Below are 27,589 nucleotides of genomic sequence, written 5' to 3'. Positions count from 1 at the left end.
TATAATAGATTTTATTTTTGCTGCCACTATTGTGTAACCTTTAGCGGAGGAATCGCTGACGCCCGAGTCACAGGCTCTGACCTAGTTTGGGAGACAAAAGCTGGACCCTGGTGAAACCATTACAAACCTTATTATAAGCTTTTCTGTATCTAGTATAACATAATATCGACACTACACTCTGTTAGGTTTTTTAAGTGAATAAAGATTTATTATTATTATTAATACTCGAGTAATTGTGGAAAATTTTCTGTAACATTTATGCTTGAAATTAATGCCCTAGTTCATAAGCTATTGAATGATTTCAATTTTTTTAATGTGCGATAGGTAAATGAACAGATAATGGTACATTAACCAAGTGCAATCGTGTTTGGCAACATGACACTTTGAAGGGGTGCAGTTTTAAAATGGTAGAGAAATAACATAGGTATGGGGGGTAATTTGTCGATAAAATTCATCGTACTATACGTGGACAAACACATTGTATATATACATTTATAAATTGCACCAATGCTACAATAATAGACTTTCATTTCTAATGTAATCTTCAGTTTATCATATGCAACTACGTAAACAATGACAAAAATGGTCTATATGTTTTTTATTATTATTTTTGATTTGATTAACCGATTGGCTGACTAATATATGGACGAGTACTTAAGTAGTTTTCAGACAAATTCTACTCCACGGGACACAATTTGTAAGTTCCACATCCTGGCCTGTATCCTATTCTTAAGTCTCAAAGCACGCATTATCGCCAAAGTCAAGGCGCGTACGCATTTCTCCGCCCCACCGCGCGCGCCGCAGCGTTATCGTGATCTACATAATATATAAACCTTACCACTGTGCCATTGACATCAATCAATTGCAGATAGCAAAACAGCCAAAATGTTCAGCAAAGTAAGCGTACAGGCATGATATTTAAAAAAAACAAAAATAAAACGAATACAAATATATAGAACAATAAATTTTATCACTATGTGTTTGTTACACAACAGTTAAAAAAAACACAATTAAGTATTATATTTACCAAACTACCACACAATATCTACTTACTTTCTTTTTGATTATTTCTTTTTCAATTCCATATTTTCTTATAAAATACCTGCACGTGTATTTTTTTTTTCTTTTTAGATCGTAGCTTTCAGCGCTTTCTTGGCCGCGGCCAGCGCTGGCCACCTCGGTTACGGCCACGCTGTGTCTTCGCAGAACATCGTTCGCCACGACGAGGGCCACTATGCCCCAGCCCACTATGCCACCCCGGCTCACTACGCCCCGGTCCACTATGCTGCTCCCGTAGTCCACGCCGCCCCTATTGCTCACTACGCTGCCCCTATCGCTGCCTACGCCCCTGTCGCTCATTACGATGGCCATGATGAATACGTAAGCAAATTATTATAATAAAGCATTCCAATTTCTTCGAGATTTTGTACCTTACTTAGGCAATTCAGCAAGCTCCGTGGCCTAAACACGATAGGTACTTAACTAAAAAGCTCTCCATTATATTGCCCTGGCAATAAATACTATTTGGGCTAAGTACTATAAGAATGAAGAAAATAGACATGCCATAGAATACACGTATGGTACATATAATTGAAAGGCAATAACATTAATTGAAACATATTCCAGGCTCATCCCAAATATGACTACGCGTACTCGGTGTCGGACCCGCACACCGGCGACCACAAGTCGCAGCACGAGTCCCGTGACGGCGACGCCGTGCACGGCTTCTACGAGCTGGTGCAGCCCGATGGCTCCGTGCGCAAGGTCGAGTACACCGCTGATGACCACAACGGGTATATAGTTTTTTTTAAATAATTTATCTACGCTCCATAAACGTTCTATCCAATATTATTCGTCAGCCAGTAATTAATGTTTTTTTTTTCAGTTTCAATGCTGTGGTGCATAACTCAGCCCCCACCATCCACGCCGCCCCAGCCCATGACTACCATCATTATTGAGAGGAATAAGCGTCGAGTTATTTATTTCAAAACTATTTATATTTTGTAAATATGTGAGTGTGAGAAGTCTGTAAGCAAATGAATCATGATTTTATAAAATAAATGAGAGTATGATTTTATAGTATTTCGTCCATTCGTGGGTTTGTAGCTAGGCTAGATGAATAGCCAGCTAAAAAATATTGGAAAACTTAAAGTTTCAATTTGTAAAATATGATACCAATAGATTCCAAAATCTGCATCATTTTAAGGAGGCGCCTTGAAAATAAAGTGAATTGGTTCTTAATTCATATTTTACGAATTTGAACATTACTTACTTTAATAATTATTTGAATTGGTTACTTTCTAGGCATTTCCAACTTTATAAACATACAATTATTACATAAAATTAAAATTATTACCTAACAACTCTATTATTTTTACAATTTGTGATAACATGGGGATTTGAAGACCCAATCGCTCTCGCGTTTCACCAGAACAATCATTCAACGCGTTGCAGCTTGTGGCGAGCTGCTGGAGAGTAGTGTTGTGAGTCTACCTGAGCGCTCCTGGACGAGCCATTTTGTGGCACATGATGTGCAATCATAAGTGGCGAGTTGGCTATATGTTTTAAGTCCAGTGACACTTCTCTACCCCCAACCCTCTGTACCGGTGTTGCCCTTGGGCCATCTTTGATATCACTTTTTATGGGGGTCCATCTTATGGAGATAGAGGGTGAGTCACCGTCTGCCAGAGATAAAATTGGATAGGTACCGTAACCTATCGCTTTTACCCAGTGGCCTAGTATATTTTACATTGCATTAACTCTCAATAATCTTTACAGCCTGGTGAGTGCTGCCTCTGTCTGCGTCCTACACACGCAGCGGCTACGTGTTGGCTATAGCTTTGGCTGGCTATAGAATGAGAGTATGTGCGGTATCCACATATTAGATTTTAATAGTAATATTAATTCATCAACTTATGCACAAAGAAAATTATGTAAATTAACTAATTGATTATATTCAACCTTGAGTGAAGAAAGAAGTGTTGAGTAAAAAAAAAAAAACTTTGCAAATCAAGAAAAAAGTAAATATTCCGAAACTAAGCGCGAGGCCATGTTTCAAACATATAAGGGAAATGTAAATATCCATATGAAAATATTTATCCCAGCAGAAGGGTGTGCAACATTTGAATCAAAGGGGTGAAAAAACCCTACCAGTACGAACTAACATGTGATACCTTCGCGGGAGTAGCTTTTCGGTTAAAGATAACAGTATATCGATATTAACACTACCATTTCATTGCTAACCGCTGATCTAAATTGATAAATGGTGGAGCTGTTTTGGCATTTGTGTTAATTTAGCAAAGTGTCAAGCCATAATTCTGGTCAGCCAGCGCCAGATTTCTATGCTTAGTATAACAGTTGTACTGTACCGATTCTGTTTGATGAGTCTCTCATACCCGTGTGCACTAAAGCTAATAATTTGGGATGAATTTTTGATTCTACCCTTTGCATGAGCGGCCAGCTAGTTGGTGTGAGTCGGAAGGTTTCAGGCAATCTAAGGACTATACAAATTTAAATAAATCTCCCACTGAGCACCAAAAAGATGCTGGTACAGGCGTTGATTTTGCCAATTATTAATTATGGTGATGAGTGCACAATGAATGTTACAATAACAGCATACGGTTTATCTTTGGCTTGCGTAAATACGATCGTATTACCTTTTACCGCCCCCAGCTCAACTGGCTCTCCATCCCCTGTAGATCGCTTCGAATACTTTGTACCCTATTTTCAATCTTGTTTCAGCTTTCTGCTCCTGGATATCTAAAAATTAAGTTCCTGTTTGACACCCCTCGTCCCGGTTGTGAGCTGCGTACATCTTGTGTTCACAAACTCTCAATTCCTGCTCATCGCACTGGGTTTATGTCTAACCCCTTTGCTGTCCAGGCGAGTCGTCTTTGGAATTCGTTCCCTCTCAGTATAAGACAAGCCCGAGGAAGTTAGCTTTCAAGCAATAAGTATCTGCTGAAACAAGAGTTCGAGTAGCGTCCATCATTATACATTAGGTACATATTATTGAATATGTATGAACTATGTAGTAGTATATTAATACATATATTTGTGTGTTTTATCTGTATTGATTCAAGTTTTTCAGTTGTTTTCGATAGTTCTAATAAATATCACCTTTCTATCTCCTTGCACCATTTTTAGGGTTCCGTACCCAACGGGTCAAACGGGACCCTATTACTGAGACTTCGCTGTCCGTCCGTCCGTCCGTCCGTCCGTCTGTCACCAGGCTGTATCTCATGAACCGTGATAGCTAGACAGTTGAAATTTCACAGTAGATGTATTTCTGTTGCCGCTATAACAAAAAATACTAAAAACAGAATAAAATAAATATTTAAGGGGGGCTCCCATACAACAAACATAATTTTTTGGCCGTTTTTATAAATAATGGTACGGAACCCTTCGTGCGCGAGTCCGAATCGCACTTGCTCGGTTTTTTACATGCATGAAGTCAAATCTGTAAGACTGATTTTATTTTAATTTAAGATCGATCAAGTATTTATTTTGTCCTTATGAAATCGACCTATCTCTTTGTCATTTTAGATTAGTTCGCGTAGCTGCCGTATGGCGCTAGTTGTTTTTTTTTTATAACAATTATGGCTTGGATGCGAGTAGTTGTAATCTCAGGCGTAATGAGTTTGGCCCGATATAACAATTCAACCATAATTATAGTTATTGTAATGTATTTTAACATATTGCTATGTTTGTCTTTTGTATGTAGTATATTAATTATTTGTTACCTGTCATCATGTCATGATTGAATCACCGGATGGTCTCATCGGAAGATCAGCGCTGTCAGTCGCCAGCAACATGCTGAGATGAGACCATTTCGTGGCACTTTCTCTTTTTTATGTTTCTGTTTTGTATAATTTTCTATTTTGTGTTCTTACGAATAATCGCATACACATTTATCACCAAATCGTTTCAGCCGTTTAGTGCTTTACGAGTTTGATATACGAATATACATATGAACCTCATGACAGTCATGACCCTTTACTTCTTCGTTGGCTTCACCATAGTTGGCCTTTGCTCAACAAATACCTAGGTTTTGTACTTAATATAATATGCTGGGATGGGATAACCATATAATGAGAAGCGATTAATATTTTTTTCATGTAATCATACAATAATATAATTAAATAATACTTTATTTACAAGTTTTTCACACACATACCAACATATAAATAGCGTCCAAACAAATAACATAAGGCAGTCATTCCTCAATGTAATTTAATAGTGGTGATAATCGTGGGCGGGAGCGGCGTGGATAGAGGGGGCTGAGTTGTGAACCACAGCGTTGAAACTGGAAAATAGCAGCATTTTAAAAATATGCTATACGTCAGTGTTTGTCAGGTTAATTTTCATACATAGTTGAACAAGCGCTGGGATAACCAAGGTCAACGCGGTCAAATTCTGTAGACGAGGGCGATTTTTTTAAAACGCGAAGTATCTAATAATTTAGCAGTCTAAAGCAACTGGGTGCGTAACCAACATGGCAATCGTTTACGCTCCGTTGCGTACTAAATGCAACTACAAATATGGAAGAGTGATAGAGAGACATAAAGCGTTTCGTTATCGTAACACAAGCAATTGACTTGGCTAGGCACCCTGGTGTTCTGTAGATAACAATTGATAAAAATATACGCTCGTAAACGGAATTTCCCGTATGACAACCTCAGTTGGTCGCATTGACCTTAAGTTAGTTAGACACGTAGGTATGTAAATAGGTATATTAAGTGTTCTTTATTTTTCTTTTACTTCTCTCAGTGACCTAAGACCGTACAATATTTAATAAATATTGTCTTACCCATTGTGGTCATCGGCGGTGTACTCGACCTTGCGCACGGAGCCATCGGGCTGCACCAGCTCGTAGAAGCCGTGCACGGCGTCGCCGTCACGGGACTCGTGCTGCGACTTGTGGTCGCCGGTGTGCGGGTCAGCTACGGAGTACGCGTAGTCGTATTTGGGATGAGCCTGGAATATATCGCAATTATTAAATTCGTCGCCGTTAAAAAGCGTCTTCTATGTGAATAAATAGCATCCAAACGACTTCAAAACTTACGTATTCGTCATGATGATCGTAGTGAGCAACAGGGGCGTAGTGCGCGATAGGGGCGGCGTGGACTACGGGAGCGGCGTAGTGAGCCGAGGCGTAGTGAGCCGGGGCGGCATAGTGAGCTGGGGCATAATGACCCTCGTCGTGACGGACGATGCTTTGGGAAGACACAGCGTGGCCATGGCCGAGGAGGCCGGCGTTGGCCGCAGCCAGGAGTGCGCCGAAAGCTACGATCTAAAAATATTTAATTTTTATTGCTTATCTGTGTAATTTGTACATTCTGAAGTTTCGATTTCTTTATTAGATATTTTTCTTTATTAAAAAGTGTAATGGTAGAATGTAAATATTAATATAAATCAAATAATAATTGCCGTAAAATCCGTTTCAGTCGTTATGTTAACACTACCAATACCAATGAATTAATTATTATGCTATTATTACTTATTTTATTTTAACTGGTACCAAAAATAACAAAAGGTGATTCTCCATATTAATATAGTTCAAAAATGAACATGGAAATTCTTTGACGAATAAATAATTGTGTTATTTATATATATTGATTGTTTCAAATTAATAATACTTCAGAATTAATGCCAACACACTTACTTTGCTGAACATTTTGGGTGTATTGTTTAACAATCAGTTATTGATTGGTGTCGACAGTCCAGTTGTATAGGTTTTATAGATCATGCGCGTGCGTGCGGTGGGGCGGCGAAATGCGTGTGCACCTTGACTCTGTAGCTCTGACATGACGCCAAGGTCACAGTTCCGATAATAATGTGAAGCGGTTAATCATTGTGTCCGGTGTGGCTTTCAGCGTCTGCCGGGTTATTGTACGAGTATCTACCTAATAATTGAGCAAAGTTATGCCTTTTATTGTTTTGTAATAATTAGCGGGTATTGTATAAGGGTGAACAAGATTAATAATTTAATCTAAGAGAGCCTAACTGTATGAGGTGTACAATAAAGCGTACCTATTGTATTGTATGTCATCAGTTACTCATCGTGGCGAGTCCAGGTAGCCCAAAATCAGTTTTTATGGCCACCTTCGGTCTACATCAACATCATCAAATCAGCTTCATCAGTATCGTAGCATTGTATTGTTACCAATCTCATATACTTAAGACCCTATACAAACATACACAATATAAATATTTATACATGAGATGAGGGTAACTGTAGATGGTTAAGTGAGCCCCTTGTTTAGGGTCCATTTTTGGCCACAACCGGAATATAGTAAGATATATTTTTCTACATATATGTTTATTAGGTATAGGTATTACATATATTTTTCTCACGGCTCAAAGCGTTTCGGCTTGGTGGACTTTTATGTGCAGCTATACGGTCTCAGTATAGCTAGCAGGAGTAAAAGGTGTTAACTAAGATATTTATTGTGGTCAAGATTGTTTTAGTTAATTTTATTTTATTAAGTAAAAACACAGACCTTAAATAATAATAATAATAAGCCCCCAGGGCAGCTTGTGGCGAGCTGAATGGGAAGTGACGTGTCTTGGGTCCCATACCCCCGAGAGTCGGCCAGGTCCCTCTCCGGCTTGCCTTGATTGGCCGGCTGGAGTGAACACTGAGCAGGGGCCGCAGGACACTCACCTCTGGCTTGCCTTTACCGGCCGTCCAGGGTGGGGTGTCAGAGCTATAAGCTCGCAGGGTGGAAGTGAAATTTGCATAAGACGCGAGTTGGCACAGTGGCTGCTTACAGCCACTGGGTAGAAAGCGGCGTACATCTCTCCACACCCTGAGCCGCTCACGCAATGTTGTCCCCTTGTCGCTCCGTGCGAGCGGCCGTTTTCGGGGACCCATATTGTGAGTTGGCAAGTCACCACCTGCCCATATTGTCGTGTTTTTAAAAACATATGATCAGGGCAGGTGCCATAGTATTCTCCATAGTCTCGGTTACCAGTCCACTTGCAACTCAACCCAATAGCCCGGTTTATTTTGGTAACCTTGTTTTTACAATAGTCCTACACTAACCGGGGCTTGTCCTTGGGTGCACTGCTATAGTGTGAACAGGGATAATCGTCGGTTGGTGTCACGTTACATTTAGAGTAAATTGTCTTATTACAAGGGGCCTCTACGGGTTGGCTTCGGCCCCACGCACGCCTTTCAAATGTCCGGGATCCCATGGTCCCGAGAATTTGTAAAAGACAGACAATAATAATAATATCGTGTTAAAATTCCAAACTTGTCCCGCTTTCACTTTTACTTAATTAAACTACTTACTTTCATTAAAAACCTATATCTGAATAGAGAGATTTGGTAAAATAAAAACTTTGTGGTAAAAAAAACATCATCTACTCATTGATGATTATTTTATTTAAAAAAATTAACTCATGATTAAACTAACGAAACATGAATATTCTTTTTTTTTTGCAAATATATATATAAACTGAAACGTCATGACGTGTGACATTACTTATTCTTTAAACAGTTATTATTTTAGTGTTACCTTCCGTCCTAGAAATATTTAGATCACTGTGTTTCGCGGTAAGAAATGGCGAAAACACAAGTCTAAAAATTTACATAATTAGACCTTGTCTTGTATGTTCCAAAGACATTACTGCAAATAATCTTGCACAAATTTCAACATATACATTTCTAAAAAAATGCCGTAGTTTTAAAACGAATTAATTTTCTGATTAAGATTAAGGCATATTGATTGATCAGATATTTAACCCAATTAAAGTTGCCGACATTGAATTTTAAAGACATTAGAATCTACAGTCGATACGTGACATGACCAGCCCGCGTAGCCAACATGCCAATCGTTAACGCTCCGTAGCGTAGCGTAGTCATCTCTCTCTATCACTTTTCCATATTAGTGCGATAGTGTCAGAATTGCGTTTCGTTCGCTACGGAGCGTTAACGATTGGCTTCTGGTCTACGCATCGAGTGGTGCTTTTAATCAAATTTCGCTATCACAGTTTTATCGTAATCAATCTGTTTTAAGTAAGTACCTACATAATAGGTATGTAAAGAGGTTTGACAAGACATTGATCGATCTGTTAAATGCAAGTGTGTGATTATTGATTATATATGTGCACCGTTGTTAACCTACATGTAAATTCACTAGTAGAGAAAACAAGTATAACAATTCATTACTTAGTTGTTAAAGGTTCTGTGTGAATGATTTGTTGAATATTTTAAAATTTAATTTAATTATATGGTGTACGTAATCAGGCTATCAGCATGCAGATTTGAAGTTATTAAACCAAGTTTAGCAGTATCAGGCATATTTTGTAATAATGAAGACATATGATATTTGTTACAGTTTTAATTCCAGTAACTTTTTTCTGTAATTTTATTATACAACTTCAAATGAAAAATAGTATAAGTTATAGTATGGAATATGGTAACATAAAGTTTTGACTCCGAGACTAGACGGTAATATCAATTTTGAAAAAAAAAAAAGATTTATGAAACAGCTGTACTTAACAGGGCTTATTCAATACAATGTACGTAAGTGGAGAAGCTAACGGTTGTGGCGTATTCGCTCGATTAATGGCAGATTGTATGCACTTAATGACGTCGTTGTAAGAAACAAGTGCATCTGAAACGATCGGTAATACTTCAACACTCTGTGTTGCTCTCGGCTTTTCCTTTTCTTCACCCCCATGTTCTTCAGCAATGTGAGATTCTCCATGGCTTTCTGGTTCTGCGTGCTCTTCTTGGGATTTGTGCTCTTCAGTTTCGCCGTGTTCTTCGTGACCCTCTGGCCCTGCGTGCTCTTCATGCTCCTTATGGCTCACATGTTTCGCGGGTTCTTCGTGACTTTCATGTTCCTCATGTCCCCCGTGCTCTTCATGACTTTTGGTTTCTCCATGACCTCCATGATCGTCATGCTTTTCAGGTTCTGATTGCCTTTCATGACTTTCATGTTCTTCGTGACCATGTTCTTCATGTTTTGGTTCTGCATGGGCCTCATGTTCTTCGTGGCTTTCACCTTCATGACCATGTTGTTCTTCATGAACTTCAGGTTCGAGTTCGTGTGCTTCATCTTTTTTCTCTTGAGCTTCTTTTAGCGGTTCGCTTTTTATTTCAGGGCATGGTGAGATAGATTTAGCTTCGTTTCCGGGTAAAAAGTTCTTAACAACTGCGTTAAATCTGCAACAAAATGCATAAATGTTTAGGATGTAGGTCGTTCTTGTCATTATTTCAATCTAAGTGCAAGTTAAAATTAGTTATTTACCCTGTAAGATCATCAGCAGTGTACTGCACCTCTCGGATATTTCCATCAGGCTGAATTAGTGAGTATTGTCCCCGCACTACGGAGCCGTCACTTGTTTCTTTTTGAGCTTTTTGATCACCAGTGTCCTCATCATAAACCACATAGGAATACTCGTAGCTCGTAGCATCCTAAGTAGGAAAATGTAATTGTTTATAAAATCACGTGCATCATCAGAAAGCCTTGCAAAACCGACGTTAAGTTAAATTTCTTACATTATTACTCGGCGCTACAACAACTGGGACTCTTATCGGAGACTTATACGTGACAAAATTGGCACTACTGGTTGCTACTGGTGTTAATGCAGCCACTTGTTGAGTAGGAACGACACACGGTGATACACAAGGCGGTAACAAACTTGACATGAGAGGCGCAGCAGATAGAGGCGTGAGTTGTGCACTTCTTAAAGCCGCAGGGCCGTAGAAACCCAAACTTGGACCACTTTGCATGTAAACATTTGAGTACGACGTGCCGCCCGCAACTGACTTTATCCAAGCAAAAGATAACACTATAGCTGCCAGGAAACTCTAAAACAACAAAAACCATTATTAAAAAAATAAATAACATTTGTTTTTAAATTAAGACCGGTACCCACTTACTTTTAAAATCATCTTTCCAGCTGATCGATGGAACACTACTGACATTTTTCTGAAAGTAACTCGTCTTATAAAAGGCGCTTTGTTTGTGTTAAAATATGCTGTTCGGTAATACCGAAACAAACCATCAATGTCATTACTGGATGAATAGAGGTGAACAATTAAAATGGTAATGAAGATTTTAACACTAGTACTTGTCTCATCTCCTGTATTCAGCGCACGAGGCTCACAATTAGTGGGTAATATAGCGTGGCATTTGCTTTTGTCTCAGATAGTCCGGCTAGTGATGAAATGTGACCGGGAACTAGTGCAAGTTATTTCTTTATCCCCAAACCGTGCTGATCTTTCAGCGGTCGTGGGCTTTATAATGAGGATATATCCCTCCAGCAATTCAATGTTTCTAACTTTTTTTTGTATACCGTTTTAGTCTACTCGTACCTCACATGACATCGTTTTTGTATGTTTCATTAGCAGTTTTGACTCCCTTTTTTTAGGCTTCCATACCTCAAAAAGAAAAAAAAAAAAACCCTTATAGGATCACTCGTGCGTCTGTCTGTCCGTCTGTCACAGCCTGTTTGCTACGAAACTACTGGACCAATTAAGTTGAAATTTGGTACACATATGTAAGACAGTGACCCAAAGATGGATGTAACGTCAACGATTGAATTTTGACTACTATTAGGAGGTAAATAAGAAAATTAAAACACAAAGTTTTTCAAATTATATTGCATTATATATTTAAAAAAAATGGACAAACAAAATACAGTAAAAAAAAACACAAAATAGTTCTTTATCTAAAGATACCAGGAAAACCTATTAGAAATATACAGTCAAGTGTGAGTCCGATTTAAAGACAAAAATGCAGTCAGGTTGTTTTAGGGACACAGCCGCAATGGTTTACGTGAAACGTGTTATTACGTGAGACAGCTATTACGGAGGCCGAAGGCAAGAATTGTATTCTTGTATTAATTAAGTAAGATGTAAGTAAGATGTAAAGTAGGGTTCAAAAGTGCATGGACAAGTTATGAATGAAATCATTCATAAATTGTCCATGCAAATTTGAACCTGATGGTACATCTGGTTTCCGATCTAAAGCTGGCCATACACGCCAGGGTACGTTATTTTTTTAAATTATAAAGCGCAAGAAATACTAACTAAATAAGTAAGAAAGGAAAGGGCCGTAAAGTGTTATATAAGGAATGGGATGCTAAAAATAAATCAGCTAAGCCATGTCAATTTATTGAATGAATTCAAAATCTATCCTGTAGATTACCGAAATTACTTATCTAAACGTACTACTCGTACAAGTTTTTAACAATTATGACACCTTACATTAAAAAGCAGGACACTATTATGAGAACCACTATATCTCCTCATGAGAAATTAACAGAAACATTGCGATTCCTTGCTAGTGGAAGATCATTACGAATCTTCTTCTTCAACCTAGCGTTATCTCGGCCTAGCGCCAGGGTCCGCTTTCCTTCTTAATCTTCTCCACTTTTTGCCCGGTCTTGCGCATCCTCAGGTGTGAGATTGTTCTCTTCCATGTCCGCTTTCCCGACGTTCAGCCAGTGCTTGTTAGGCCTACCACGGCCACGTGATCTAGGGCCTTGGACAGTGAGGTAGTCTATTGGTCATTACGAATGTCTTAAATTTTCTGCGATAATACTTATCACCTCAAGCTCTTGGCAAAATTATACTAGAAACCTGTAATGCCATTTATCTAGCTTTACATAAGTAATATCTGCGTATGTAAAAATAAAGCCACACATGTATAAATCAGGCAATAGAATCAACTAATCACTTATTCATCCTCATCCAAGAGTAATAGATACTATGTTGCTATTTTAATCCAAATATAAATAGGTATGTAACACCTCTGGAGTTGCAGGCGTCCATAGGCTACGATGACTGCATACTATCAGGCGGGCCGTATGCTTGTTTACCACTGTCGTGGTATAAAAAAGGTATAGGTAATGTAATCAACTAATCACTTATTTAGCAAAAAATTATTGGTAGTATAGTATACAGGATGTTTATTTAGTCACCTGCAATAATTTACGAGGTGAATATATACTTAGGTCATAATGAGCAACTTTTATTATGGGCCTCATCTAGATCGATGGTGTTCATCAGGGCAAATCTTTTGAACCCAAACACGATGGAGTTATGATGAGTAGATTAGGAGTTCTGGTGACCAGCTCCTGACTCCATCATGAGACCCTGGACCTCATCTAGATTGAAGGTGCTCATCAGGGCAAATCTGTTGAGCCCAAACACGATGGAATTATAATGAGTAGATTAGGAGTTCTAGTGACCAACTCCTGACTCCATCATGAGACCCTGGACCTCATCTAGATCGATGGTGTTCGTCAGGGCAAATCTTTTGAGCCCAAACACGATGGGATTATAATTAGTAGATTAGGAGTTCTGGTGACCAACTCCTGACTCCATCATGAGAACTTGGACTTCATCCGGGTCAAAAATAATAATGCAAACCCTAACGTAATTTCAAGTGAAAATGCGTTTTTCAGAAAATCGCAGCCAAATAACACTAGACCTTACTCATAGTGTTGTGTTCCTGCCGGTGAGTAAGGTTGCCAGAGCTCAACGAGGGGCGGGAGGGGGTTAGGGTCGGCAACGCGCATGTAACTCCTCTGGAGTTGCAGGCGTACATATGCGGGCCGTATGCTTGTTTGCCACCGACTTAGTATTAAAAAAAAGTAACACTGAAAATCCATCAATAAGCGAGTCTGTTAGGCATACTGTAAAAAATTAACTTTTATTAAGATTTTTTAATCGCAGTATATAGCACTTCTCGGAACTCCGTAGCTGATTACGATCGCAACGAATGCCTAACAATCGAGCACAGGTCCGTCCTCTAAGCGCGCTCCGCGCGGACTGAGAGCGGGGCGTCGCTGCTGCGTGATTTATACGTGTTTTAAAAAAATATAAATTGACGGCAATGTAGGTCCCATAGTTACGATTTTTTTTTAATAGGTTAACATAAAGTTACAGTTTGCTATAATATTATTTTTAAAGCAAAATATGCGTACAATTTGCGGAAATAAAATATAATAAAACCCTGTTTTCGCCAAAAAAATGAAGAAAACTCGGAAGGTGTTTTATCAGTTTTTTCAAATGAATCTTCGATTGTTAATCATTCCAGCCCCTCGTACGAGATATGTTGAATCAAATTGTAGTCATTCATGTACCAAATGCTTCTTGTTTATAGCAAAATTGAGAACCGAAACGCCACATCTCACTGCAAAATTTGGAAAAGACTCCCAAAAAACCTCATTAAAAAAGAGGTTTAAAAGAGAAAATGAAAATTTGAACTGTTGGAGCCCCTAGTTTAGGAAACGATTATTTAAGTACGTTATCAGTTTTTGAATAAATACTAATAGTTACGTCGTAATCTTGAATGAAAAAGGAAGCATTTTACAAAATACGCTCGTCTGTAGGAATAAGGACTCTTAATAAACACTTTATTTAGTTATTTTATTCCAAATTTAAATATTCTTATCATTTAAAGTAATCAACAAATTCAAATGTATAGGTAATGAGTCAATTACGATAAATTAAAAGTTGAAAAAAAAAGGATGACATTGAGATCTCCAATCTCCGCGATCACTGGACAACTGAGACCTGCACAGGGGAACGCCACACACGCTCAGTTTTACCTGTATAGTTTAAGAGCCCATAGGTAAAAAAATATATATTTTCATATCTCCGCAGTCGTAGAAAACTGCACAGTCGAATGCCACATACGCTCCTTTTTACCTGTGCAATCGAACTGTACAGGTAAATCTGCGCAGGCATACCCTAGTGTGTATGGCCAGCTTAACTGTTTATCAAGACGTTTCACTCACGATTCACATACAAAAAACAAGATTGTTAAAAAATTTATGACTGTGCAGAACCCTTGAAACGCGAGTCCAACTCACACTTGGCTGGTTTATCCTTTATTACTATTATTACCTTATTATGTTAACAAATAATACACATGACATACATATAACTTGCATTTCATTACTTTTAGTGGTTTTACATGATTATTTTTATTTAATATTCATCGTTACGTCGATGACGTTTCTAACGTCATTAACTGGAATCCCATGCAGGGATAAGTTCGCCTTTGATGTATTTAATTTACTCTGCAACAGTGTTCCTTTTTATCTCCAATATTATAAAGCATATACAAAATGCACATACATAAACCTTGCACCACAAATATATTTTCAGGAAGTATTAAATACATAAGCTAAAGTAATTTTGTGACAAAATTACTTTTAAGCACAGCTCTATTTGCAAGTCATTACGCTAATACACGTAAGTATGTGTAAATGTACTAGTTCTGATTGAATAACGTCAGTAATAACGTCATACCTAATTCTCAAATCCAGTGTCTATCTATGTAATTTAAAAAAGTTTAACAAACGACCTTGCGCGCTTTAAAAATTCTGTGCGTATTTTTATTGCGCCTGTACATTATAAGTGAGCAAAAGATTCACTTTATGCCGTAGTGAAAGAACAAAGTATAATGTGTACATCTTTATCTTTACGAATGATTTAAACAACATTATTTAACTAGACATTAAACATCATTTTTCGCTAGATCAAACATTGTTTTTATATTGTCTGACGACCCGTCTGGCCTAGTGGGTAGTGACCCTGCCTATGCAGCCGATGGTCCCGGGTTCAAATCCTGGTAAGGGCATTTATTCGTGTGATAACAATGGATATTTGTTCCCGAGTCATGGGTGTTTTCTATGTATTCCAGTTTTTATAAATATTTATAAATTATATATATCGTTGTCTAAGTACCCTCAGCAACAACACAAGCCTTATTGAGCTTACTGTGGGACTTAGTCAATTTGTGTAATAATGTCCTATAAATATGTATTTATTTAATATAATTAAGTAAGAAAATTCATATTGCTTCTTAGTTTAAATCATTTTTATGGATAATATTAAGCACATAAATATGTCTTAAATAAATACAGATGAACACAATATTTTATTGATTCTGTTTCAAACGACAAACACATTAATTCTTATTAGGTATTACATTTATCAAGATATCTATCAAGTCATGTATTTGGTACAAGACCAGATATTATTAGAAATAATAGGTACCCAGCAGTACCCACCAAGAACCATTCAAAGAGTAAATTAATGCAAACAAGTTTATAGCTGATAGTAAAGAATAATTAAGTTTAATTAATTTTTTCCTTTGTTATTTTTAGGTTTAACTAGTTTTCATTTCATAATAGTATTATTTAATTTAGTTAGTTTTATTTAATTTTATTGTAATGAATGTATTAGTAATCCCTTTATATTATGTATGTTAACTTGACAGAATAAATAATTAATTAAGTTTGTATTTTCTGTGATATCAAACCTTCTTATTAATATCATCAAGGTACCTATTTGGACTAAATTGTTAACTTCTAGCTTTCCGAAGTATTGGTGCGTTCGTTTTTAATCAGGCGCTTACTTTAACTAGGCACATCGTGATTCGTAACGGAATGGCAACGGAAGTATTTTACCATTGTGAGATGACACTGACCTACAAGTAGGTTGCTAATTTCAGGGTGACGTTAAATGAAAATATTTAGTTTTTGCGGTTCAGTACTTCAATAAGAAAAAAAAAATGGAAGTCTTATCAGGGGTTACAACTTCTTGAATATCTTAGCTTAACTAAATTATAAGCTTTTTTTATTTGGATTGAACGATTTAGTATGGAGGGAAGTGAGAGACTATGCCTTATGCTTCGACAGGTTGATGAATAAATGAAAAACCTTCAGTCTTTTTTTTATATTATACCTTCTAGTTATAATTATAATACTTATATTAATGTATATAAGGCATCTTTTTTGTGTGTTCTCTATCTATTCTGTCGCACCAGGCAAAATAACCGTAGATGACAATTTGAATTTGGAATTTATTGAATGAGTTTGCCAATGTCATTTATGGTTGTTACGTGGTGGGACAGTATGGTACTCAGAGAATACACACTCGAAACTCTTTAACCGGAGCATTGGACTTGCCCGTGCCTAGATGCTTGTATGCGATTAAAATACCATAACAGTTGTTTTTAATAGTAGGCACGATCGAGTTCACTAACATCTTTACAAGCTAACTGGAGTCGTAAGCGGGATAAATCTTCTGCCGTGCTTGTAACAGTAGCAACAAATGCAATTGTTTATCTTGTTCTCTTCAAATAAGTTCTTTATTTATGTTGTTGTCGATATTTTTCATGTAAGTACTGCACTTTCGATAAGCAGGGCAGTCCTGCGCATTTAGTGAATTATAGGAACTGTTTTGTACCAGTTTTAGTGAAGTTCTCGTTTTTTTCTCGTGACAAAACAAAGTTTCAATTTATTTACGTCATGCATGGACATCCTACGGTTAGAATACTCCCGTCAAATACTGATACTCTTTGCTTTATCTATGACAAATTTAGTGTCAAATTGACTGTAATCAGAGAGTGGTCACTTTTGAAAAATCGAATCTCACTCAACTGTGACTTTTTTCCATAATCAAAGTGCTGTTATAACGGTATACGAGGTTTTTTTTTATCTGTATTGACTAGATGTACTAGAGTGACCATGAGTGTAAATAATTAAATTTTTCCTTACCATAAAGTTTAAAAAGTTCTAATTTTGCAAGTATCACTCTAATAACAACTTAAATTTTCTACTTATATACCTACTTTAATAAGAATAAAATATTTAAATTTGTATTTATTTCGTATATGCTCGGAAACATGAACTAGAAGCACAATGCGCCATGAAGCGTCTAACTACTCTTGTAGCTGTGCCCAGAGGCCTACCATTATAGCGTACCTAATGATAGTAATGATAGGTATACTAAACTTCAGATATCTAAACTCGGTGCGCTCTAAATCCAATGGTTCGGTCATATTCTTTATTTATATATTATTATATCACCTTTCGCCCAGAGGGCTAGCAGTGGTCACTGGTGGTTGATCATACCGTGAGTCTGCGTGCGCACTGCTAGGTCCCGGCAGAATACCGGCGCTCGCGCTGCGGCAGAAATGCTGCAGATCCTAGTACGGCTAGTACCTAGTTAGTAATTAGTTTCTTTAGTCAAGTAGACCTAAGTGTTAGTTTTATTTTTATTATAAGTTTATTTTTTTATGTCACGAGAATGTTTTTAAAATAAAGTTTTTATCTACCTATCAGTGGGAAAGCATTGGCAGACAAAAAAATTAGTTTAAACATTTTGAACCCTGTACACGAATAAAAAGAACAGACTTATTTATTAACAATAAGGACATTCAACTTAAATCCTTATGAGTAGGTATCTAACATTTTTGTAACTGACCCAAATTTCCCGTAGTAGTTATATAGTGCGTTTTTATCTTAAACAAATAAACTACTTAAGTATATTCAGGAACTATTAGATATTTCTTACATGATTTGACTGCTGATATTTACGCTTTCTGAACAATATGCAGCTCTTCCTTGGTGACTTTTACTACTTTTACTAATTAACGCATCGGTAATTATTAGTTCCTCATGCATGATTTGGTTTTGGTCAATTAGGTTGAGTATTTCTTATTTTGCCCGATACAAGAAATGTATCAGTAAGTAATGAGTTGCCAGTGGTACAGGTACCGCTCTTCCAAAGGTATAAATAGATCGAGATAAATACGTGAGACGTTAAAACGTAAAATCTCTCGTGTGTGTGGTGTATTTGTATGTGTGTGTGTATGTGTGTGTGTGTGTGTGTATGTATGTATGTATGTATGTATGTATGTATGTATGTATGTATGTATGTATGTATGTATGTATGTATGTATGTATGTATGTATGTATGTATGTATGTATGTATGTATGTATGTATGTGTATGTGTATGTATGTATGTATGTATGTGTGTGTGTGTGTGTGTGTGTGTGTGTGTGTGTGTGTGTGTGTGTGTGTGTGTGTGTGTGTGTGTGTTTGTGTGTGTAGTTGAGTGATTACTTCTTCGGTTTCCTCATAGGTTTGTGTTATAAGCCAAGCCGGTATAATCTTTTTACACTCATAATAGTGTTTGCTGTGTATATCAAGTTTTTTGTTAAAAAAACTTACATAAGTGTGCAGAAAGTGCTACGTAATACCGTTTTGCAAATTTAGTGATACTTTGAAGTACAGTAGCAACTTTATACATTCGTCTTCTATGTGTGCAAAGTGTCATCATAACGTAATATGTTACGTTTTTTTAGAACTATGTGAAGAATAAACAATTTTCTTATTGAAAGAAGATTTGTCACCAATAAGTTTTTTGGAACTTATGTACGGTATATAATTTTATATTTACCACTAGCTTTTCGGTGAAGAAAAACATTGTGAGTCTACATTCAAATAAGAAATTCAAAGGTGTATCTAAAGTCTACAACCCGCATTGGGCCAGGGTGGGTTATTATACTATAGCCCAAACCCTCTCGCGCGTGAAAGGCCCAGCAGTGGGAAGTATACATTTTTATTATTATAATGAGTTGCTAGTCCACATCAAAGAATCTCCAAGCGAATAACGTGTGACAACACGACTGCTGTGGTTCGCAAATTAGTCCAGGAAGCTTATTCGAATTGTAATAATAGGTTATGAATTTGAATTGGGGTCGTCATGGATATCATCTGTCAACTGTGAACAGCGACATTACTTCAACCAGAGATGTAAGTTTTGACAGCTGACAAGTTACATAAAAACAACTTCAGTGCGTTGTAGCCACTGAACAAATTGTGTCCACCATTTTCGGCGTTTGACGTCTGTCACTACGCTAAAGAATAGCGTAGCTAGCCAGAGGCGAAACTGTTATGACAACTGTTCATTTTCTGCCTACATACGCACTGTCAAGAATCTAGATAAAATGTATTTATTTCCTTGAATTGTTTTACATAAGTGACACAGACGACATTAAAATTTATAAAAATAGTCATACAACTCTTTCTATTTGACTCTCGTACTCGTAGCAATTTTGATCAAATCGCGCTTATAGCATAATATACTCTTTAAATATAAGAAAAACATTACAAAAAATTACGAGATAAAGAGTAATATATCATTATTGTGTATATACTCTGGAAACAATAAGGTAAGTTAGTAGAGGTAATCATTAGTACCTACGTGTTACATCTGCGAAATGTAATCTGTGCGCCAAAGAAAGTTTAAAGTGACGTTTCAAAATAATCTAAATTAGCTTAAAACAAGAGTTTTGTCGCAGTGTATTGTTATTATATTGCTTTTACTATGTTTATTGCTATTATTAGAATACAATTTCATGACACACAAAGGCATTTTTGATTTTTCTTACTTTTTTTTAATTTTCGTTACATGCGTGGCATCTCGTCAGTAGTCGGAGACGTACTAAACGCAATGAAGTGCCGGCACTTCATTGAGGTGCGGTAACATTTTGTTAGAGATCGACTCTAGTACTATACCACAATGGTTGTAATTGTAACCTAGTGACTTTCAGTCGCAGAAGAAACGTGGCTGCTACAGATACCCGGTATCTGGAAGTGTTTCCAGTGTCTGGCTCTTCACATCACAAATATGTACTAGGAAAATGCAAAAAAATATTCAGTGATAATTGTCATGTGTATGGTTGGGCTCCCATCCTTATTGCTAGAAGCTACTGTATAATGCCACCTTATGCAGTCATATGACATTATGCGTTATTCTTTATGTAACCTTGCAATAAGGATTGCCTAGACAAAATAAACCTCAAACAGGATAAATGTTGAGGATCAAACTGGGTGCTATGCGCTCTTCTCCCAAAAATGTCATGCAGTGGAAGGTACTCCCCCTCTTCATTCTCATTTTCTCTCCGCAGTCAATATCTTGATGACAGGTTCGTGATCAAAGCCAGATCTTACCACTTGCTGCTTCCACGCTTGCAGGCGCTTGCATTGGAGGTTACTGATAACCGATTTGGGGCATATAAATCCTTTCCCAGAATAAGAGTAAGTATCTTTTGCTAAATTAATAAACATATTAATCCCATTTTAGTAGTTTGGCGCTCTCTCTGCGTTTGAGCGCCAAACTACCTCGATAGATATGGGTGCCTTCCATCCCTTGGTTACTTAACAATCTACTATATAATGCGGTCCGTCCCGTTCGGTGGGATCGTTGAAGTTGGTAATAGCATAATTGTAGAAGTTTAAGATCTTTTTTTAGCTATAGCTTGAAACTATGGCTACATAGTATACATTTAACCGAGAAAGGCTTATCGTGACCTATTTATCTTCCTGTTCGTTTATTTTATCATTATAAGCGAAGAAAAATGCATAAAAACAGTTTTTCAAATAGTTTATTTTCGCCGCAGTCTTATAACAATAAAAGTCGTCGACTAAAGACTATCTAATTAAGTATTAAAGGTATAATATCACATATCACTTGAGAGCACTGGCTAGGGGCACCGACGTTTAGTGGTACTCGTGGTGCGCGGGCGCTGTGTTGTGTACTACCGCGTTGAAACTGGAAAAGACAAAAACCAATATATACACCCTTTCAAAATTGTTGATAGGTACACGTCAATAAAAAGTATCTTTATCTTAAAAAAGAGAAGGTGAATATTAAATTAAAACTACAATTAAAATACCTAAAGCTAAATATTGTAAATACCTATCAAAATGTTGTGCCCTTAGTAGGGTGCCCATCACGCAGACAGCGTTATATGTTATAAAATTATTATGTTTTATAAGACAAATGGGGACTTGAATTGATGTGGTGTCTCTACGTGTTAGCTTTAGTATCAACGTTCCTAAAATAACACCTAAAAACGTCACTTTTTCTAAGACGGACTCTTCAAACAAGAAATCACTTAAAATCAGAGCTATTACTTAATACGAATACAATTTATTTTAATGTCTCAATCCTACTACAGTGTCAGCTATTTTTAGGGTTCCGTAGCCAAATGGCAAAAAACGGAACCCTTATGGATTCGTCATGCTTGTCCGTCCGTATGTCAAAGCCACTTTTTTCCGAAACTATAAGAACTATACTGTTGAGACTTGGTAAGTAGATGTATTCTGTGAACCGCATTAAGATTTTCACACAAAAATAGAAAAAAAAAACCAATAAATTTTGGGGGTTCCCCATACTTAGAACTGAAACTCTAAAATTTTTTTCATGAAACCCATACGTGTGAGGTATGTATGGATAGATCTTCAAAAATGATATTGAGGTTTCTAATATCATTTTTTTCTAAACTGAATAGTTTGCGCGAGAGACAATTTCAAAGTGGTAAAATGTGTCCCCCCCTGTAACTTCTAAAATAACAGAATGATAAAACTAATAAAAATACCTTATATGCAAACTTCCACCGAAAATTGGTTTGAACGAGATCTAGTAAGTACAATAGTTGTTTTTAATACATCATAAATGGTACGGAACCCTTCATGGGCGAGTCCGACTCGCACTTGGCCGCTTTTTTTCATTCTGGGATGAGTGCTGACATATGCACAAAGTTGTCTATTTATGTCATGTTCATGATGCATGTTATAAAAAAAAAACAGCCAAGAGCATGTTAGACTTTGCTTAAAGTAGGATTCCTTAGTTATCCCTTCGTCACAATGGGCTGCCTTTAACGGAAGCTATTAGTGAATATAATAATATCAAGCAAAAGCGAGTACCTTCGCAGCACTTGTTCGCCTTTTTTCTAAGAAGGGAAGACTTTTCGCAAAAAACTCAGAAACGGATTGATTGATATTCGACAGTTTTGATTGAGTCTTTAGAAATCTTTTCTTTCGCGATTTTTTTTTTTCATATTTTCGGAACCATGATTCAAAAGTTAGAGGGTAGGAGGACACATTTCTTTCTTTCGGAGCGATTGTTTCCATTTTTCCATATTTCCATAAAATAAAAAATGTTCTTGAAGACCCCTATTCCTTTTAAAAGATCTATCAAACCACACTATAGGATTAATAAGAGAAAAAAATTATTCGAACTTTACATGCCGGGAAAGTAACCTAAAAAAATTTTTTACTTCTTTGACGGCGTGATTGATTTTTATACCCATGTCAAATTTCAGCTTTCTAGCACTGACTATAAAGGAGCAAAGCCGTGGACGGACAGGCGGACAGAGAGACAGACAGACATGGCGAAACTATAGTTTACAACGGAACCCTAACCCATTTGTTTTCAATTAAAAAGTTTATGCATCGTCTTACCCATTGTGGTCATCAGCGGTGTAGGTGACCTTGCGGAAGGAACCATCGGGCTGCAGCAGGGAGTACTCGCCCTTTACGACGTCACCGTCGCGAGCCTCGTGCTGGGTCTTGTGGTCACCAGTGTGGGGGTCGGATACTGAGTAGGAATAGTCATATTTGGGATGGGCCTATTAAAGAAAAAATATACCTTATTAAATGTGAAAACAACACAATAGCTTGACAGCAGACTAAACGACAAATCCTAAGTTTAGTAGAGCAAAGTTGGAATGTCGATGCCGTTTCAATAGGTCAATGGTTAATGCTAACGCACTTAACATTTAGTGTCGTGATATTCTGTTCATTAAATCACCGAGCAGTGAACTTTGCAATGACCTATATATTGAAGTGGGTCCTCTACATAGGTATACCCATATATTCCACATTATGATACGTCAAGGCTCTCAAGAGCAATGAAATCAAACTCGATTGGTAAACTTAAGCAAAAACAGAATAGCATCTGGATTTTGTTGTTAATGTTGACGGGTAGTCATTTATCAAGTTGTTGAATTACTTTTATTTCACAATGCGCTCATATGTGATTACCGACCAGCAGGTGCATTAGTGTCTGACATTGTCTGTAAGCGAAGTGTCTATTTGTTGTATAATCAGCACCACAATTACATTGACTTTAACACGACTGGAAACTGTAACGTTTGCCATTGTTTAAGATCAGATAAGCTCAATACGTTCACGGACTGCGCAAGCAAACGAGTCAAATGAAAATTTCGCTTAATCCAGATTAGTGACAAAGTAAAACTGTCAAATCGTGAGAGCTTTTACGCAACGTCGAGTATATTTAGGTCAGCATCGGCCAGCAACGATCCCACATCTGCCATTAAAACAAGCGTGAGAGCACGCGCCGGTTTATGCAAACAACGGTCCATTTTCCCTTGTATCATGACAGTCATTACGTCCCGGAGGCCTCGTGATTTGTGGGCGCTAATGTTGCAAGCGCCCTGGGAACCGCTCTGTTATCGGCCTTGCAGTCACGACCGGGATATACTAAGTTCTATGCAAAAGTGTTATGTAACCCACTTTATATCATATCATTACCTGCGGTCCGCGACTTATGACTGGACCGTAAAGACTAGCGACAACGGACTGAACCATGAATTATCTTTGAGTTACATAGACTGTTAATTCCTCCGTCGTGGGATATTATGGTATTGCTTAATAGTGCTGTGTCGTCATTTATATGTACGCTATTAGATGCTGTAAACATAGTTTTCTGTTGTTAAAACTTTATATCGGATTTCCAATACTCAATTTCACACATGAAAAGATAGGTTGCGTTACTTAATAGAAAAAATAGTCCTTTGTTATTCAGTCAGATGCTGTAAGACGCGGCTGCTTTGATACATTTATGAGATTTTCCGACAGTTGTTTTCACACGTGCATTGAATAGCATAGGAAACAAATTCATACGCTAGGGTTGTCTGCGTGCGTTGAATTATTCAAAGGTAGTGGTTCGATTAAGGAAGTTGAATAATTTTGCGTTGTTAGATGCATTGATCCATTTCATGCAAAAAGAATGTGTGACGTAAGTTGCACGGGAGGGCCGCAGGCGCCGTCTCCCGGAAACGCAGTCGATTGTGTTGAATCGGGCCACAACACGCGCAGTTTATGCAAGCCATCAATTAGCTCGTTACTTCGTATTACGCCATCGTCGGGTAACATAGGCCCAGGGAAACAAAACCAGCTTTATTGCTCCACTTGCCACGAGATATTAGCGTTTGTTTATTCGCGGCGTAACAGCTTTAATTAAGAGAAAATTGGATCTGTTATGTTAGATTTTCATGCGTGTTGAACGCTGTCGTTGGAAATGGTTATCTAATTTTATTGTAGCTGGCGTTTTGAATTAGTAACGTGTAATAATGTAACAAATTGTTGGTAGTGTTGTAATTGTAACGAGCTTTGCGACGATTACGCGGCGCTGGTGCATGCTCGGAATGGCCGCGATGTTCATTTGCTGAAGGTTAATGTGCGCGATGTAATGAAATGAAACGACGAGACATTAAGCTTCACGGGATGGGGAAATCTGCCCGCCTTACTGAATACATATCTTAGGTTAGGTGTTGCAGAAAACAATTGTCGCAAGGTCATATACTTAGTGCTTTACTCGTATTTTGTCTTAAATATTAGTTCCTGAAATTTTAAGAATGGCAACGGTACGGATACAATTAAGGAAACAGAATCGCTTCGACGCGATTTTTTAAATTAGCATGAATCACCTGGTCACTAACGTTAACAATGTATTTAATTGAGTTGGTTAAAATTATTTAAACTATTACAGAAATGCACCATGGGAAAACGTTTGCGAGAAATTAGTACATCATTAAAACCTAAGATTTATGGTCGCTTTTATGTTTTAGTTCAAATTTCCCCATTGTGGGGGAGAAAAACAAACATTGTCTCTTCTGTAGTCAAAGGTAATGAATATTGGCGCCAGTCTTTTCTTCGAGTGTATCACCAATATTCTCAACATTCGGGAATAGAACGAGGAAAAAGAGGGTAAATCTTGTTTGACCCAACGTACAAGGTGTAACAAAAATAGTGGGTATCCGTTTAAGGGCATATTCGGTATCGTGTTCTGAATAGGGAAAAGTAGAAGAAAATTTTTTTGGAAACGAAAAAAAAAAAACCATGGGCTAAGGCGTCAAGTTGGCCAACCCTCCATACGAAGACCAAAAATCTTTCACGTCATAAATTTTTTCATCTACTTTTTTCTAATCAGAACACGATATCGAATATGCCCTTAAACGGATCCCCACTATTTATGATATACTCTATATAAGTTTATTTTTTATACGTATACCTATTCTAAGTACCTACTGTATGGTACTATTTACAGGATTATTTGTCAGCAACGTGCATGTGACACCCTTGGAGTTGCAAGCGTCCACATGCTACGGAAATTTGTTACCATCCAGGGATAGTTTTTTGGTCCATAATATGGTTATCATGGTTATTTGCCACGTGGAATTATACGAAACATTTCATTTACCAAGCCTGGGACTTTAAAAGTGTAATATTTAGTGTATTGAGGGTGTGATATTTCGGCGGTTTCGGGGGAATCTGCCAAATCCTGCACATAAGTGCCGCAGCAGAAAGCTGTCATTGTGTTACCAGGATGATATTTATTTGTTAAGATCTGACATATAGATTATATGTATGTAGCAGGCTACTTCGAACGTACGCTGACCTTAAAAATTGCATCCAAATGATGTGATTTTTTACCGTGCATTTGGCTCGCACTTGTTCGTACATGTATTGGCTTGAGCGAGATGCACGATAAGTAAATGACATCATTCAGATATTATTTTGATTTCAGTGTATGTTCAAATTGGCCTCTTAGTCTGTAAGGTATGAATATATGGGCCTTAGTTGCCTGAAATATAAGTTTTAATTGAAGGAATCTTACATGATAGTCGACATGATGGTCTTCATGTCCTCCGTAGTGCGCTACGGGCGCGGCGTACGCGACGGCTTCGTGGCCGTACTCCTCGCCGCCATAGTGGCCCAGCTGGACGACGCCAGCCGCTGCCAACGCGACTACGGACAGAACAACTGCGGCCTGCAATCAAATAACAGGTATATTAACGTTATACATGATGCGATCAGGGCGACGATAGAAACAAGCTGGGGCAAAGCTTGCCAGTAGTTACAGTCATTGCTCGTGATATCATTGGAATATTATGTGTATATATACCTGGTCTATATGTATAGGTACCTGGTATAACCAACTAGTAGGTAGTTACTTGGAATTTTAATTCATATTCTACTTGATGGTGAGATGAAAACTTGTTATAACCAGCGAAAACAACTGGGTGTTAACTACTGGGAATAACCCAATAAAGCTCTAAATCTTTCCATTTTTATGAAACAGGACTATGAGGGGTGGATCCTCGCAAAAACTACCATCAACCTGTTGTATAGAAAGCAACAGCTGCAGTAGCCGAAGGTATCGCGAGGAGGTCTATATGGGTTTCTTGAATCCAGAGCACTAAGGGCTATCGCGGTGCGAACAATCCTTTCACTTAGTGAATCACGGGCACTTACTTTGGCGATCATTTTGCGTTTGAATAAGGTTTGCTCCGTCTGAACGACCACACACGACTGGTGGTGAAGAGCGTAGACGCCGACTTTTATATTGGTTTAACCCGCCGAGATGCGACGCAGTGTGCGTTGTCTACGCAAGACTACGGTAGTTGATAATGATAAAGTAATTACGTAAAATTATGTAGCCTGGTTCAAGGTGATAGAACATGTGTTAGACAATAGTCGTAAAAATTTGAGCATTTTCTCTCCGTTTACTTTCTACAAGAATGCTGGCTGGGGTTGCGTTTAGCGCATTGCACAATGGCAGCGATCACATAGCGATGTGACAACGATTACATTTTATGACCCTTTCTGTTTTCTCTGCTCGGGATATCTGATTAGATTCTACGTGACCACTGCCGTTTGCCAAACTAC

General features: G+C 37.6%; 4 protein-coding genes across 4 annotated transcripts; 1 reads left to right on the top strand and 3 right to left on the bottom strand.

Annotated features, from left to right (window-relative positions):
* The first annotated feature begins 867 nt into the window (after nucleotides 1–867).
* LOC133533727 (cuticle protein 8-like) lies at nucleotides 868–2,082 on the top strand. The gene is made up of 4 exons (XM_061872761.1): nucleotides 868–897; nucleotides 1,132–1,380; nucleotides 1,627–1,793; nucleotides 1,886–2,082. The coding sequence occupies exons 1-4, from the start codon at nucleotides 886–888 to the stop codon at nucleotides 1,956–1,958; spliced, it is 501 nt and encodes a 166-aa protein (XP_061728745.1). The 5' UTR covers nucleotides 868–885; the 3' UTR covers nucleotides 1,959–2,082.
* Nucleotides 2,083–5,134: 3,052 nt separating this feature from the next.
* Nucleotides 5,135–7,186, bottom strand: LOC133533728 (cuticle protein 7-like). Its single transcript, XM_061872762.1, has 4 exons — nucleotides 6,665–7,186; nucleotides 6,065–6,292; nucleotides 5,810–5,976; nucleotides 5,135–5,305 (listed from the first exon to the last, which is right to left on the bottom strand). Exons 1-4 carry the CDS (start codon nucleotides 6,674–6,676, stop codon nucleotides 5,233–5,235), a joined length of 480 nt encoding a protein of 159 aa, XP_061728746.1. The 5' UTR covers nucleotides 6,677–7,186; the 3' UTR covers nucleotides 5,135–5,232.
* Nucleotides 7,187–8,354: 1,168 nt separating this feature from the next.
* Nucleotides 8,355–12,696, bottom strand: LOC133533712 (sarcoplasmic reticulum histidine-rich calcium-binding protein-like). The gene is made up of 4 exons (XM_061872745.1): nucleotides 10,898–12,696; nucleotides 10,514–10,825; nucleotides 10,263–10,429; nucleotides 8,355–10,177 (listed from the first exon to the last, which is right to left on the bottom strand). The coding sequence occupies exons 1-4, from the start codon at nucleotides 10,940–10,942 to the stop codon at nucleotides 9,505–9,507; spliced, it is 1,197 nt and encodes a 398-aa protein (XP_061728729.1). The 5' UTR covers nucleotides 10,943–12,696; the 3' UTR covers nucleotides 8,355–9,504.
* Nucleotides 12,697–21,198: 8,502 nt separating this feature from the next.
* On the bottom strand, nucleotides 21,199–27,270 carry LOC133533731 (cuticle protein 19-like). Its single transcript, XM_061872765.1, has 4 exons — nucleotides 27,176–27,270; nucleotides 26,538–26,690; nucleotides 23,078–23,244; nucleotides 21,199–21,383 (listed from the first exon to the last, which is right to left on the bottom strand). Exons 1-4 carry the CDS (start codon nucleotides 27,185–27,187, stop codon nucleotides 21,332–21,334), a joined length of 384 nt encoding a protein of 127 aa, XP_061728749.1. The 5' UTR covers nucleotides 27,188–27,270; the 3' UTR covers nucleotides 21,199–21,331.
* Nucleotides 27,271–27,589: the final 319 nt, after the last annotated feature.

Source organism: Cydia pomonella, unplaced genomic scaffold (genome assembly GCF_033807575.1).
Source record: "Cydia pomonella isolate Wapato2018A unplaced genomic scaffold, ilCydPomo1 PGA_scaffold_202, whole genome shotgun sequence".
NCBI classification, from domain to species: Eukaryota; Metazoa; Arthropoda; class Insecta; order Lepidoptera; family Tortricidae; genus Cydia; species Cydia pomonella.
This window is presented reverse-complemented; position numbering and strand designations above follow the sequence as displayed.

What these genes read in the sequence shown, in the direction of transcription:
- LOC133533727 (XM_061872761.1), top strand. An exon ending in ACGATGGCCATGATGAATAC is followed by an intron (nt 1,381 to 1,626) that starts GTAAGCAAATTA and finishes AACATATTCCAG; the next exon opens with GCTCATCCCAAATATGACTA. An exon ending in ACCGCTGATGACCACAACGG is followed by an intron (nt 1,794 to 1,885) that starts GTATATAGTTTT and finishes TTTTTTTTTCAG; the next exon opens with TTTCAATGCTGTGGTGCATA.
- LOC133533728 (XM_061872762.1), bottom strand. An exon ending in ACGATCATCATGACGAATAC is followed by an intron (nt 5,977 to 6,064) that starts GTAAGTTTTGAA and finishes GATATATTCCAG; the next exon opens with GCTCATCCCAAATACGACTA. An exon ending in ACCGCCGATGACCACAATGG is followed by an intron (nt 5,306 to 5,809) that starts GTAAGACAATAT and finishes GCTATTTTCCAG; the next exon opens with TTTCAACGCTGTGGTTCACA.
- LOC133533712 (XM_061872745.1), bottom strand. Translation starts at nt 10,942, where the DNA reads ATGTCAGTAGTGTTCCATCGATCAGCTGGAAAGATGATTTTAAAA. An exon ending in CTGGAAAGATGATTTTAAAA is followed by an intron (nt 10,826 to 10,897) that starts GTAAGTGGGTAC and finishes TTGTTGTTTTAG; the next exon opens with AGTTTCCTGGCAGCTATAGT. An exon ending in TTGTAGCGCCGAGTAATAAT is followed by an intron (nt 10,430 to 10,513) that starts GTAAGAAATTTA and finishes TTTCCTACTTAG; the next exon opens with GATGCTACGAGCTACGAGTA.
- LOC133533731 (XM_061872765.1), bottom strand. An exon ending in ACCATCATGTCGACTATCAT is followed by an intron (nt 23,245 to 26,537) that starts GTAAGATTCCTT and finishes TTTCTTTAATAG; the next exon opens with GCCCATCCCAAATATGACTA. An exon ending in ACCGCTGATGACCACAATGG is followed by an intron (nt 21,384 to 23,077) that starts GTAAGACGATGC and finishes TGTCTTTTCCAG; the next exon opens with TTTCAACGCGGTAGTACACA.